This window comes from Sciurus carolinensis, chromosome 2 (genome assembly GCF_902686445.1).
Source record: "Sciurus carolinensis chromosome 2, mSciCar1.2, whole genome shotgun sequence".
In the NCBI taxonomy this organism is placed as follows: Eukaryota; Metazoa; Chordata; class Mammalia; order Rodentia; family Sciuridae; genus Sciurus; species Sciurus carolinensis.
Genome location: NC_062214.1, coordinates 28,982,591 through 28,997,362, shown reverse-complemented (window position 1 = coordinate 28,997,362; position 14,772 = coordinate 28,982,591). Strand labels below are relative to the sequence as shown.

General features: G+C 39.4%; 1 protein-coding gene across 1 annotated transcript in view; it reads right to left on the bottom strand.

Annotated features, from left to right (window-relative positions):
• The window catches only part of Atrn (attractin), a 140,471-nt gene that overhangs the window by 43,893 nt on the left and 81,806 nt on the right, over nt 1-14,772 (bottom strand). The window contains 7 exon segments of the mRNA XM_047538628.1: nt 2,456-2,689; nt 3,256-3,441; nt 5,810-6,029; nt 8,982-9,172; nt 10,720-10,858; nt 11,713-11,834; nt 13,679-13,899. Of these exon segments, the coding sequence (XP_047394584.1) occupies nt 2,456-2,689; nt 3,256-3,441; nt 5,810-6,029; nt 8,982-9,172; nt 10,720-10,858; nt 11,713-11,834; nt 13,679-13,899 (1,313 nt within the window).

Genomic DNA, 14,772 nt, shown 5'->3' with positions numbered 1-14,772 from the left:
GGGTCAGAAAAATATCAGGGCAACATACCAGCTATCTTTAGGTTGCCATAGCACCAAAAGGTAGAGGTACAGGAACAACCATGAGTGTGCCAAATGTATCCAGGTACAAGAGGCCAGTGCTTCACAGAGAGGAGCACAAACCATTCAACAACTGTAAGAGCAGAAGAACTAAAACATCCTGAGGTCGGCTAGCTGGCTGCTCCCTTAGGATCTCATCCCACACCTTCACAACAGTTCAGTAAACACCACTGTTAATCAATACTGACAAATCTACATGGTCAATTATAAATGCAAAATCCTGAGGATTCACAAGTTTAAGAAAATGCTTGCTGGGCAGGTGGCGCACACCTGTAATCCCAGCGGCTCATGAGGCTGAAGGCAGGAGGATCAAAAGTTCAAAGCCAGCCTTAGCAACAGCAAGGCGCTAAGCAACTCAGTGAGACCCTGTCCCTAAATGAAATACAAAACAGGGCTGGGGATATGACTCAGTGGTTGAGTGCCCCTTGAGTTCAAGCCCTGGCAAAAGAAAATGCTCAAACCCTAGAAAAAGAAAATGCTCAAACTACATATAGTCGCGGGATAAACATGCAAACAAACTAACCCTGAAAGAGGGCTTAATGGAAGAAATAAAAGAGAATAAAAAATACTAATTTTAGAATATTCAAAGAGGCTTGAATAATCGAATGCACAAAAGAAATCAAGCTCTGAAAATAACCTCACAAAATTTAGAGTATTTGTAAAATGTAAAAGGTAAATGAAATAAAATTAGACATATGAAACAATCCTCAATGGATTGTAAGGGGAATACAAAAGGCTAAAAAGTTGGGGGTAAAATAATCAACAAATATATGAAAAAATGTTCAACATCTCTAGCAGTTAGATTCCATTTCACTCCATTCAGAATGGCAATTATCAAGAGTGCAATTAACAATAAATGTTGGCAAGGATGTGGGGAGAAAGGTACACTCATACATTGCTGGTGGGGTTGCAAATTGGTGCAACCACTACGGAAAGCATTATGGAGGTTCCTAAGAAAACTTGAAATGGAACCATCATTTGGTCCTGTCATCCCACTCACAGGTTTATACCCAAAGGACTTAAAATCAGTATACTACAGTGACACAGCCATATCAATGTTTATAGCAGCTCAATTCACAATAACAATTATGTAACAACCTAGGTGCCCTTCAACAGATGAGTGGTTAAAGAAAATGTGGTATATATACAGAATGGAATATTACTCAGCCTTAAAGAAGAATGAAATTATGGCATTTGTTGGTAAATGAATGGAACCAGAGAATATTATGCTAAGCGAAAAAAGCCAATCTCAACCAAAGGCCAAATGTCTTCTCTAATATGCGATTGCTAATTCATAATAAGGGGGTGGGTAGAATAGAAGTAATTTGGACTAGACAGAAGGAACTGGAGGGGGCAGGGGGGTAGGAATAATAGTAGAATGAATCAGACATTATTACCCTATATGCATATATGATTATGTGACCTGTGTAACTTTACATCACGTGCAACCAGACAAATGAGAAGTTGTACTCCATTTATGTATGATGTATCAAAATGCATTCTAGTAGGGCTGGGGTTGTGGCTCAGTGATACAGCACTTGCCTTGCACATGTGAGGCACTGGGTTCGATCCTCAGCACCACATAAAAATAAACAAAATAAAAATAAAAGGTATTGTATTCAACTACAACTAAAAATGTTTTATGAAATGCATTCTATTGTCATTACAACTAATTAGAACAAATAAAAATAACATACAAAAAAAGTCAGATTTAAAAAAATATCATGACCCATATTTCAACAAATTTGAAAACAGATGAAATTGACAAATTCTTTAAAAAATAGACATCAAAACTGACTCAAGAAGAAATAGAAATTCTGAATAGATCTATAACAAGAAAAGAGATCAAGAGATCAAATTAATAATTTAAAATCTTAGCACAAAAAATATGCCCAAGACTGGATGATTTCACTGGTGAATTCTATTAAAATTTAAAGAATTCTTGACAATTAACTCTTCCAGTAGAAAGAGTTTTTTTAAATTTCTAACAACTTCCATGATGTGTTTTTAAGTAAAAAGTAAACTGTAGAGCAGTAATATGCCTAATATAGTAAAATATATTTTATATTAAAATATATAAATTGATATGTCTGGAAGTCATATTAAATTCTTAAAAAGTGTTTACAAAGAACTGAGAGGAGGAACTCCAGGTTTTATGTCGGATACAGATATTTTTATAAAGAATGTATTATAACTCACCCGAAGTTCTCAATATTTCTGTTTACTGACATGAAAATATTTTTTAAATGAAACTGTCTTTTCTCCTAAAATGGTATGTTACTAATTGTTTTTCCCTTAAAGGAAATTCACATGAATGGGGTTACTTTCAAGTTTGTGTTCCTTGTCGATAGGTAGTGAATGTTTACAGGCAGCTTACCTGGACAGTGAATGAAAGACCAGTTGTATCTGCTGTCCTCCAGACACATGCTGGAATTCAGAAGGGGCTGTGGATAGGCGGCTCCAGCAGAGGCCTGTGGAGGCATCTTCACTGGTCCTTTGTAGGATCCCTCCATGCACTTCCCTTTCCCAGTGTTGCTGGGATCGGTACACCAGCCACAGCCTGGCTGCTCCAGGCAATGACTGCAGGTACAATAGCCTGAACAATTTTCAGCTATTTAAAAACACAAAAAACAAAAAACCTCAATCACACATAGATCTGAATTCAGTACATTTAAATAACCTTTTCGTTAACAGACTAACTTTAGTGAGTCTAAATCACTACTCATTTACCATTTAAAGGAGATAAAGAATTTAAAGAGCTCAATATTTTGCCCAACACAACTGGGATCCCTCCCTCCTCTTTTAATCCCAGGATGCTGGAGGCAAAAGGGACCTCAGAGGGCCTCTACTGGAGAGCAATTACTTAATGAATTAGGAGAGTAAAAGGTGGAACTATCATATGGATTGAACAATATGACCCTGGAATTAGAAAGCTAATTTCCATACTGTGTGTGCCAGCCCAGATTTGCTTGACTTATTTAGATGTGTCACTGTGCCTGATTCTGTATGCAGGTTCTCATCATGCAGGACTAGATGACTTGAGTAGAAGATCAAATCCAACCAGCCTATAAAATGTTCCATGCCATGCCAAGTATTGTCACAATGCCAAGAATTGTCACTACAATTGTCACCACATGCCAAGCACTCAAGAGTGCCTGAACTCCCTTTTGCACTTACGGGGGCAGCTACTCATGGTATACCACTCCATACACTGGCCGAAAGGAAAGGAGGCCACATAGGCGTTGGAGTCCACACACTGCTTCATGTTGCTGCACCACATGCACTCAGAGCTGCTGCTGGTGCACTCCCCACACGCAGTCCGCAAGGCGCATGGCGTTCGGCATTGCTTGGCACTGTGGTTCGCTGGGAATTAAATCCAAAAGAGACATTTAAGAGCTCCTATTATGCCAACTAAGGTCAGAGACATTTCAAATGTAGGTCTGTGACCCAAGAGTGTGCCATGAACTCAATTCAGGCCCTATATGACATAGAAAACAGATGATACTGGAGTCATCACATACTGTTTAGTCAAGGGAAAGAAACAGACCTTCTATTCAAAGAGCACTGAGGACAAAGACAAAGGAACAAGAGAATCTTTCAACAAAAGCAGGATCTGAAAACTTGTATGTATGGGACCCTGAATGAACTTTAGAAGTTTTACAACTCACCTGAACATGTAAAATCCTATGTTTATAAATTTGAGTGTAAGTAGGAACACAGCACTCATTAAATTCACCAACACATTTAGCATTCAAAAAGGCTGAAAAGCTCCTCTACAATTTAGAAATCTTTTTTGTTTTGTTTTGTTTTTTTAAGTTGCTCTGGCCATTTTATTTTCACCCACAACCCTTTATTTACCAAAAACAAAAAATCACTCTTTACTGACTTAATAATTCTGAGTTAATTGCTGCATCAGGGTTGCACACTGGCTGATCAGTTGCAGGTGTTCATCAGCACCATCTGCTAAGCATTTATCAACTTCAGCAAGTTTTTCTGTAATAATGGACTTCTGTTTGCCAGAAAGGTTCCATTTCCTACAACCACATTGTGGAGCTGATTTACAAGTTGAGTTGCTGCTGCATGACCCTCATCTATTAAGTCCTTCAGTACAGCTTCCAGTTTGTCAAAGGAGCCACTCTGACATGCAGCAAATATTGCCTCAGCTGGTATTACCCCAGCAAGGTCTGTGATCACTTTTTCCATCACTTCATTTCCATCTGTTAATTGAGTAGCATTCTGAAGAAATGTAATGGCTTTCCTTAAGTCTCCTTCTGATTCTTTAACAAGATAAGCTGTTCCTCATTACTAATTTTGATGTTTTCCTTCTCAGCAATGTCTAGTAATCACTGCTATTGAGTTTTATCTGACAGAGGCTTGAAGCAGAATTTTGAACATCTAAAGGTCAGGGGTTCAATTATTCTATTAACATAGTTACAGATGAGACAAAAATGTGCAGTTTTAGACTCTTTCTCCATGGTATGTCTTACAGCTGCCTGAGCAGCTAAGGTCATAGAATCGGTTTCATCCAAAATTACAATCTTAAAAGGTGGACATGACTTCCTATCTAACCAACTTCCTGACACAGTTAATTGGCTAATTTACTTTCTCTTGAACTACTTGTATTTCATGTTCATTGGATGCATTTAACTCAAGAAGTCTTAATCAAAACAGTTCAGGCCCAAAGAGTTCTCTAGCAGCTGCCAAAATAATGTATGTTTTCCCTGTTCCAGGTGGCCCATAACACAAGAGATTAGGCAGATCACCTCCTTCTAAAGATTTTTTTCAACACTGCAACTACTACTTCTTGGAAAGCAACTTCATCTACACATTTTGAGCAATATTTTTTCCACCCATGGAACAGGTTTGAGTTTCTTGTTCTATCCACTGCTCCTCAATCCTCTGTCAGTGGTGGTTTAGTACTAATAGATGAGCCTTTTAGAAATGCCTACATGGTTACTTCACCAGTAGCTTCAGTCTCTATAGTTGCCTCTGTTCCCGTCATGGAATGGCTGAGCAAAGGGTCAGACATTCTGTTTTAAGGGGGCTCCTACAGCACTACCATCTACACTTCTGTTTTCCTCAAATTACAGTACATTCCCACAACTGGACATGATTTAAATTACCAAATCACCAATAATTCCACCTATCACTGATAAGCCTCCATCTGTGTGCTGCAGAGGCTGCCCCTGGTACCTGCCAATATGGAGCCTAAACTTAGTCCCCAGACACATGCAAACTGAGAAGCTACTCAAAACATATGATGGTTCAGTACTCAGCCACAGCTCTCACATGGTTCTGACTGGTTTCTGTCTCCTGTCACAGACCTCTCTCAACATTTTCCTCCCCAATGAAACTAGTTTCCTGAATATTGTCTTGTGGTGACTTGCTTGTTTTTCTCATCTTTGATTTTTATTTTCCTTTCTTTTCTTCCATAGCATTTTTCTGCTACCAACAAGAAATCTGCCCTTAAGGGCAATTCTCAATACTTTTTGTGCTCAATGAATCAATCCCAATGCTAACTGGAATATTAGGTTCTTGGAATAACATTTAATTTTGGTTTGGTGTATGGCTCAAATTAGAGCCACAAACTATTTCCTTCTACTTTTAAAATTCTAGGTATTGCTTAAAATATGCCTGAAATTAATTTCATCTATTTTCAAAACCACTTCATGCATGTCAGTACTTAACCTGCCTCCTATACTTTTTTTCTAAAACTTCCCAGTGTCCTTACCAGGCCGTTCACAGATGCTGCCATTGAGAGGGTTGATGCAGGTTGCAGCCTTTAATCCCCGAGTAGTGGGTTCTGACAAGATTCCACAGAACCCGGCATCACTGGGCTCAGATGGCATCCACTGCAGTAAACTATTGGTAAATGGAGACATATCTTCCCAGCACCAGTAGGACACATTGATCTTCCGAAGGCCAACCCATGGGGTTAAGGTGAGTTTGGACTATGGGCAAAACAGACACAATTATGAAAACAACCAAAGTCTCAACCAAAATAGGCTACTTGATAAAAACCCACTAGGTTAGGCATACACACACGTACAGGAAAGCTTTCCTATACTCTAAACACAGTCATTGGGGTAGATCACTACTTCCATATGGCCATTTTACAAAGGACAAAGATATAGCTTAGAGAAGAGATGTATCAAAATTTTCACAGAGATCCACAGCAAAATGATAATAAAATTCCAAAATTTCTACACTCTGTGACAAATGCTTTGAAGAGATGGTCACCCCAAACTGGGTTTAAATGCCTATTCACACATGAAGTCATTTCACCAACATTTGTAAAATATTGATATAAAAATATTTTAATATATACAGGAGCTAAGCCTGTATGATGTTTTGACAATTGATACATTATGAGATGGTTGTCACTATCAACAAACTGATATGCATCATCTCTCATATTATGTATGTATGTGTATGTGGTAAGAACATTTAACATTCACGTCCTTAACAATTAAATATACAATATAACGTTATTAACTATTATCACCATAGCATGCATTAGATCTCTAGAACTTATTCATCTTAAGTAACTTAAACCTTAAACACTTGATTCACATGTTTCCATTTCTCACCCCACCTCCTAAGACCCTGGAAACCACCACTGTGCTCTCTGCTTCTATGAGTTACACTTTTATATTTTCTACATATAAGTAAGGTCATGTATTTGGTTTTCTGTGACCGGCTTACTTCATTCAGTATAAGGTTCTCCAGATCCATCTAGTGTTGGTGCAAATGACAGTATTTCCTTCTTTTTAAGGCTGAATCATAATCGTGTGTGTGTGTGTGTATTTACAGCATTTTTCAATTTATTCCTTCACTTGGCACTGGATTTTATGAAGAATAAGAGCAGCGAACACCTGGGATAATTTTTGTCTCCTACTCTCCTAAAATTTCTTTGCCATTGGACTTTAAAAAAATTTTTTGAATCAATTATAATGTTTAAAGCAGAAATGAAAGATAGTCTTAATTTTAGCAGTTGAAAAACAAAATGTACCATGTATTTTCACTTTTAAGAAGAAAAAATATGCATGTCTATTAAAAGACCTGAAAGAAATAAATTCCAAGAGGCTTTAGTGATACTAATAAATGATATTTTTTCTTATACGTTTATTAGTATTTTCTAATTTTCCTTAAAAAAACATGATTATAATACATTTTTAAAGTCTTTTAATAACATTTTTTTGCTTTCATGATAAAATGCAAAGTCATTAGTATTGTGGACAAGGTGTCTTTAGATTTGGCCATGGTCCCTTCTTGAAGCCCAGCTATAGCATCTTCCTCCTATCCAACCTGCCCCAGACACACAAACTTGACCTGCAGCTCTCTCAGTGAGCCATTCCCTTAACCTCTACAACTTGCACAGGATGGTACCAAGGCAAAGGGAGCCCGCCCTTCCCCTTCCTCTTCACTCCTTCCCACCTTCAGGGTTACCTCTTCCAGACACCCTCTACCCTATCTTGCTTTTTCATACACACCTGGGCTCTACAGACTGGGCCATATCTGGAGTTTAAGCTGTGGGAGCACGTTACACTTTAGTTGTCTCATCTGTTTGTCTTATTACAAGAGTGTGGGTTTCTGTTTAATTAAAACTGTCATAGCAGACTAGACCACCCAGAACCTGGTAGGGCTATAATACCTGAAGGAGAGAGAAGAGGGAACAGAGGTACATCTGTGGCCAGCTGGGATGATGGGAACTTTCTACACAGATTGTCTCTCATAGAGGTGGACTTGAGAGTCACCAGTAGAGAAACCAGCACTATGGGAAAAGCTGTGAGACTCCCATTTCTTGAGGGAGTGAATGACCATAGATAGGAAAGGTTAGCTGACAGGCAAGGACAGAATGCTAGGAGAGGCCAACATCTGGGGATGAGAAGAAGAGAAACAGCACAGACAATCTCTGATGGAGATTATAAAATTAGAAAACGTTATCAAAATATCATAAAATATCAAATGTGGTCCCTGAGGTAGGCACACTGAAGTATGTATTGCCAATATCTGTCCACACCATAACAAAGTTGCACTCGAAAAAACTATAAGAGAAAAGTAAAACACAGGGCACCTCTTCCCTCCCCATCTCAGAATGGCCCTTTAGGTGATACACAGAGTCAAGACCCAGGTCACACTTCCACACTGTCACTGGATGAAGCCAGCCCTGAGTTCCTCACTGCTTAACGAGAACATCACCCCCAAACTTCTCTCCACCACAGTCGACCCAGCTGAGAGAGTTCCCAGCTTTGTTCTCTGAATATCTGCTTAAGTGAAAGTATAATCAAGGGCCAGCACTTAGGACTACAAGTGGCAAAACGTGATTATAGAACACCAACTACAAGTCATTCGACAACTTGGGTGAACAGGAAGAGAACGTGAGAGTCTTTCTCAGCTCAGAAACCCTTTATAAGAAGATACCCTCTTTTGTTGGGCTAGCCAGGTCTAAAAAGATCCAGACAGATATACATTTCTTAGTGGTGGTGACAACATGTTCTGAAATAATACCTATAAAGGACATAAGTATCTAAATATGACACCTAATTAGCTGTGACCCCTTGCTCCCCACCACAGCAGAATCTAGAGATAAAACAAGCATAAATTCATCTAGTGATGTCCCTAGAGTATGTGCACAAATACAAGTTACTGTTCATCTCATGTATTATTTTTCATGTTATAATAAATATGACTAAGAAAATATATGAAGTATCGAAAGTTCCAAGGTCAGGTAAAAGGCATTAAAGGAAGAGAATGACAGCGTAGTGCTACATCTACGACACGGTGCATCCTGCATTCCTCCTCTTCCCAGCACGTCACTCACAGCCTTCCATGCACCAGCTGCGGTCCTGCCCTCAGCAGAAAGTGGGTATGAGAAACTCAGGTTCTGAGGGTTCACTCACCATGCTCTGTGACGGCTGCATTATTTGTAGCTGCTTAAGGACAAATTCCACTTTCTTCTGGGTTGTGAGGGAAGCCAAGAAGGCATTGTGGTTCCTACAGTACAATTTAGCATTGTCATAATTCTCCTTGGCAGTAGTAATTTTCAAACACGAGTTTCCAACCAAATGCCAGCCAACGCCACAGATATTTTCTTTAACAAAGGGGGAGAGAAAAAAGAGCTTTAGAAGTTACAGAAAACTACTATATTACTAGTTCAAGTTACTGAACACCTAAGTGATCCTTGTGATTTGAATTCCAGGTGCTCCATTAGACTGTGGCAAGCGCAACAGATACATTATTCACTTCCAGACACAGAATATAAGAGAGAAAAAAACAAGTTTGTCAACCATATTTACTGGATCTCAAGAAGCATATTCTGAGGTCAACTCTCCTGTTACTTGAAGGAAAACCCATTTGGTATCAATGCTAGTTTTGTACCAGCTCCTTTAGAAGAACAATTAGAAATAAGACTAAATCCTGAGTAGAGAGCAGACAGATGAATACGCACATTGGAAAGGTGGAATACAGAACTGCAAACATGTAAACAGGTTGGAAATGAATAAATCTAGTCATCAAATGCTGCATTTTTTTTTCTTATTTTCAGGTACAAGTTACAACCAGGTGCACAAAAATCCCCAAAACGAGGAGGGAACGATCCTGGGAAAAATCCAAAGTACACACAAGGCAAGGTTTGTTACAAGTTCCTTGTAATCAGACTGAACCCAGGTAAGGTTCCACATGGAAGCTAGGGATGATCCCTGTTCAACAGTGAATGAAACAGCAACTCCATGAGAACCAAAGTAACCTGGAAATACCATCAACAATGTTCATTACCAGAAACAGCCACTGAGATCACTGGGAGGTACCACAGGAAAGAGATCATTTGAGAGCATACAGACTTGCTCCTTGAAACATGGAATGAATGACAAGTTAAAATGAAGACTCTAGAGACCCACTCCAGGCCTGTACCAGAACATGCCTTTGGGCAAGATCCCCAGGTGTTTTGCTATACATGAGTACCTGAGACTCAGAACAAGAGTGGAAGAACAAGAAGCCCATTCTGCAAGCTGAATTGCATTCCTCAAAGGATATTCAAAAGGGCCCTGGTCCACCTCAAGTGGCCTGCTCATGCCTCAGCTGCTGCATAGTACCACACAACTTCCCCTTCCTGGATATCAGCTTGGAGCGAATATATCACAGGGGTTCAGTCCCAGCTGCTGGGTCAAAAGTCATCATTCTAAACCTCAGGATGCCATAAACAGGTACTCAGGACTGGAGGTCACCTCGAAGTTGCTGCTAACACAGAAATCCTCTTCTCCCTCTGCTCAGAGAAGCTAGTAAGAGGTGCCAACAATCAGATCCCCCTGTTCAGAAATGCTCTTCCATACAGTGCCCAGAAGACTGGCAGCTGAGATTACAGAGTTCTAGTCCTAGGTAATCACAGACAGGTGGGGGTCATGGGAAGGAACAGGTTCACTGACATGAACACAGAAACATTCCATTCTCCAGAGGAGCAGATAAATGCTTGACTTTATTTCAAAGAACAGTACAAGTAAATACTTTCAAACTGGATTTTAAAAATAAATAAATAAAAGTGATAGATACATAGAATAAAATCCTCCCCACAAATAGGTTCAAGCCAGGTGGCATAGTATTAAGGGTTCTGGACCCATACTCTAGGAGCCTAGCAAGGCTTACCAGGCAGGGCAATACACTCCTGATTCCGGGGCTCCCACTGGCAGTTCTGGTCCAAGGCACAACTCCTACAGCTGGTCTTCTTGTTACAGTAGTACATAGGGTTATCCTTGGGGCAATTCTCATACCTTGGAATGGAGATCTAGAACACAGAGAACAAAAGCTTTTGTCATATTCACAGAGATAACTCATGGTGAAGACCAAAATGATATTAAACACAAAATCATCTAATCAAGGAAGGAAATAAATAAACAGATAAATAAAATGCTAATTAAGTTGCACTGGAGTAGGAACACTGTAGTAGAATGTTTTGCTCACAGAGATGCCTTTAACTGGCAAGGAAGCAGTCTACTCTTTTAAACAGCATGCCTGAACTTGCTCAGGAATATGGAACTTGCTACTTTTCAAATGACCCCAAACAGTCCAATAATATATTTTATAAACTGCAGTAAAATGACAAAAAAGGTCTTATACATAAACTACAAAAGCTTGGTTATCTTAATCTTTTTTAAGATTAATCTAAATATCCAAAATCATATATGGTAAACACTGAATTAATGTTGACCAAAGATGTAACAAAAGACAGGAAGATTTTGCAAACTCTATCATTTGCCCAGTCCACTAGAGACCACTGCACCTTCTTCAAATCCTAACTTTCTCCCAAGACCTCACACAGGTGGATTGAGCTTGCTGTTACAAGTCTCAGATGGAAGATCTAGTACTTAGCCACAACCATGCCCAGGGATAATAGTTCTCAGACACTATTCTTTCCTCATCACCTCATCTTAGTCTCACCCCTGTGGCTAGTGACATTGTTGAATCAAGATGTATATAGCATCCCTTCCAAAAAGAAAACCTGAACTATAATAAAATCCAAATCTACATTCCCATGTTTAAAAAATATCTGGGTCACTATTTATGCCATACACTCAACCTACACCTAAATACAATTATTATATTTCTACCCCCTGAAATCCTTAAGAAATGGCCCCTGACCTGGCCTTCTGTGCAGCTGTGGTTCATAGGGACACAATGGTCATTGCACCAGTGGCAGTCATTGGTGTTGGCTGTGCAGCTGTAACAATCTGTGTGCTGGTCACATCTGTCATGGTCAAGAGCTAGGAAGAGAAGAAACACTCATCAACTGTGACAGCTTTTGTTAAGCACAATCTGAGGCAGGTCAAAAAAATTCTAACAATGGCTAGGAAGAAAATGAACAGTAAAACTGGAAGTAAAGTATATTGGGATTTTTCAGATTAAAAAGGACTTAGAGACAATCTGAAGAAACACTTTTCACTGAAAAAAAATTAAACAGGAAATGAAAAGCAAAGGTAAGTTAATTTAACAAGTCTAAGATATAACAGAAGTAAGTCTTTGAATATTTTTCTTCCCAAGAAAAAACCAACTAGCAACAAAATAAACACCAGAAACGGCACAGAAGCCAAAGAAAATAATAAAAGAGACCAAGCACCACGGCTCATTTTGAGCACAGGCAGCAGGCAGTGCCCAGACCCCAAAGGAAGTGTGAGCTGAGCCATGCTACATTTTCTACACATATACATGAATTCCAGAAAGCAAGCTGCAGAACCCTAGGGTGACTGTAGACTTGTCACACTTCCTGTTGACCCCAGAAAAGAGAAGCTACAGCACCACACTGCCTCATCTGCTGAACCATCTCGTGGTGGAACCCAGGAAAAGCCAATGGGAGGGCCCAGGGCCCACCCTCAGAAAGGCCCCAGAAGTAAACCCTTTTGGTTTCTCTTCCTTCTCTGATCATCATTGAAGGATTAGGGTCACCTCTGCTGAGAATAGAGTAAAATAGGAAGTGGATACTGAACATGAGATGACAGATAATGAATTCATACTGAATAACCTAAGATAATTCAATATTATTTCCCATATATATACTTGAACATTTAATTTGAACTTTAAAAAAATCTGGTTAAAAAAATAACTGTTGTACTGATTTTATCCCTTTCAGAAGACAATGAGTAATCCTACAAGGTTCTGGTAATCTTTGTTCTCCAACCATGAACTTGATTGCCTGGGTGTTCTTACTAAGGATTTATGTTCCTGCACAGATTAATTTGGAGCATCCTGGGAAAATAAAAGCTGCTTCTCTCCATCATAACGGTCACAGTAACTCCAACACTCATCCTGCTAGCTATGGAATTCAGCCAACATTCTTATCTGATGTGAACAAACACTTTGCAGAGGCATCCTTCTTACTTTGAAAGGACTTTCTCACACATTTATTCACTGTGTTGTTCTGTGCTCCATGTCACAGCAAAAGGGCAAGCTAAGTAGGCAGGGTGAAGAGAATAGCTTAGAAAACATGGGGGGAGCTTCCAGAAGTGGGAATCACTGCTCATCCTCAGCAACTGTCTGTCTGGCTCTCCCTGCTGTATCCAACTAGAAGAGCTAGCAAACAGTTGGTAAGGACAGCGACTTGACTTCTATCTACCTACAACAGGCTCACCTGGGCTGACCTTCCTAATCTCATCCTTAATGTCAGACCTCCACAGTCCAAAATGGTAGCCAGGAATAAATTAAAAATTCAGTTCCTCAGGCACACTAGCCATCTTTCCAGTGTCTGATATCCCCATGTGGCTAGTGGCTACCAGACTCGAATAGGGCACATAACAATAGTTCCATTATCAAAACAAATTCCATTGGATAGCACCACCTTGGATCAACTGTAGCCAGGTCCTGGAGCTGGTGGACAAAGCCTACAGCCAAGAAGGACTGGTCCCTATCATTCACAGACAGCTTCTAAGAGCTACATGACATGTATAAAGATGTTTACAAACCAATTTTCAAACACCCAGAAAGGCTTTGCACAAGTTATTACTAAACTAGTATTGATGAAAAGGTGAACGTAAGAAGTGTACATATGCTAAGCTTCTACATAATTCTGACAAAATGAGATTTCTAATTAAATTCTAAATAGAGGAAAACTTACTTCTTTTGGAGAAACATTCTGATTTTAACTTTTCTGCTTGTTCTTCAGTTGCCAACTCCCAGGAGATGCACTGAGATAACCTTGTGTCCCACACACATCGGACACCAGGTCCTGCTGCCACACAAGCAGCTTCACTCTGGTGTGCTTCACACTGTTCTGAGGTGAATATGAGGATGTCGCTGAGGAGGAGACTGTTGAAACCGCCAAACACATACATGGTGCTAGGGAAAAAAGGGAGAGAATGAATTTGCTGAAAGCTTATGGTACAAAGGCTTTATATACTTTATAGACAACCTTCAGACAAGTCCTTCATAACAAAGTCTTCTAAGAAATGACTTCAAGGTCTATGAAATTATAATTCTCTTCCTTCCCAAATTCCACCCTTTCATTCTGACCTGTAATCACTGTGAATAGTTCCAATAATTCACCCATAAAATTGAACATGGAAATTTAGTACATGGGAAAGTGACATTTTAAATTAGTGGGGAAAAGATGAACTTTTCAGTAAATGGTATTGAGTAACTAAACACATGAAAAAAGGTAAAACTGAATCCCTTTCTCACTCTATATACCAGGATAAATTCCAAATGTGTCAGAGAATCACCCAAAAGAAGAAATTACATAAGTTCTAGAAAAAAGAATGGGCAAACTTTTCTATAACCTGAATGTGACCTAAAACCAAAAACCTCCATTGGACTTAAAATCCACAAGGTAGGAAAACAATTTTACACAGAGAGGACTTTAATCATACAAATGTCTTTAAGCACACAAAAAGATGCTCAACTTCAATCAAGAGATACACAGATTAAGGGACTGGGGTTGTGGCTCAGTGGTAGAGCGCTTACTTATCAAGCATGAGGCACTGGGTTCTATCCTTAGCACCACATAAAAATAAATAAATAAAGAGATTGTGTCCATCTACACTAAAAAAATTTTTTTAAAAAGAGAGATGCAAATTAAAACTGCACTTATGAGCTAGGCATGGTAGTGCACACCTGTGATCCCAGCCGCTCTGAAGGAGGCTGAGGTAGGAGGATAACAAGGTCAAGGCCAGTCTCAGCAACTTAGTTGAGGCCCTAAAAAATGTGGCAAGA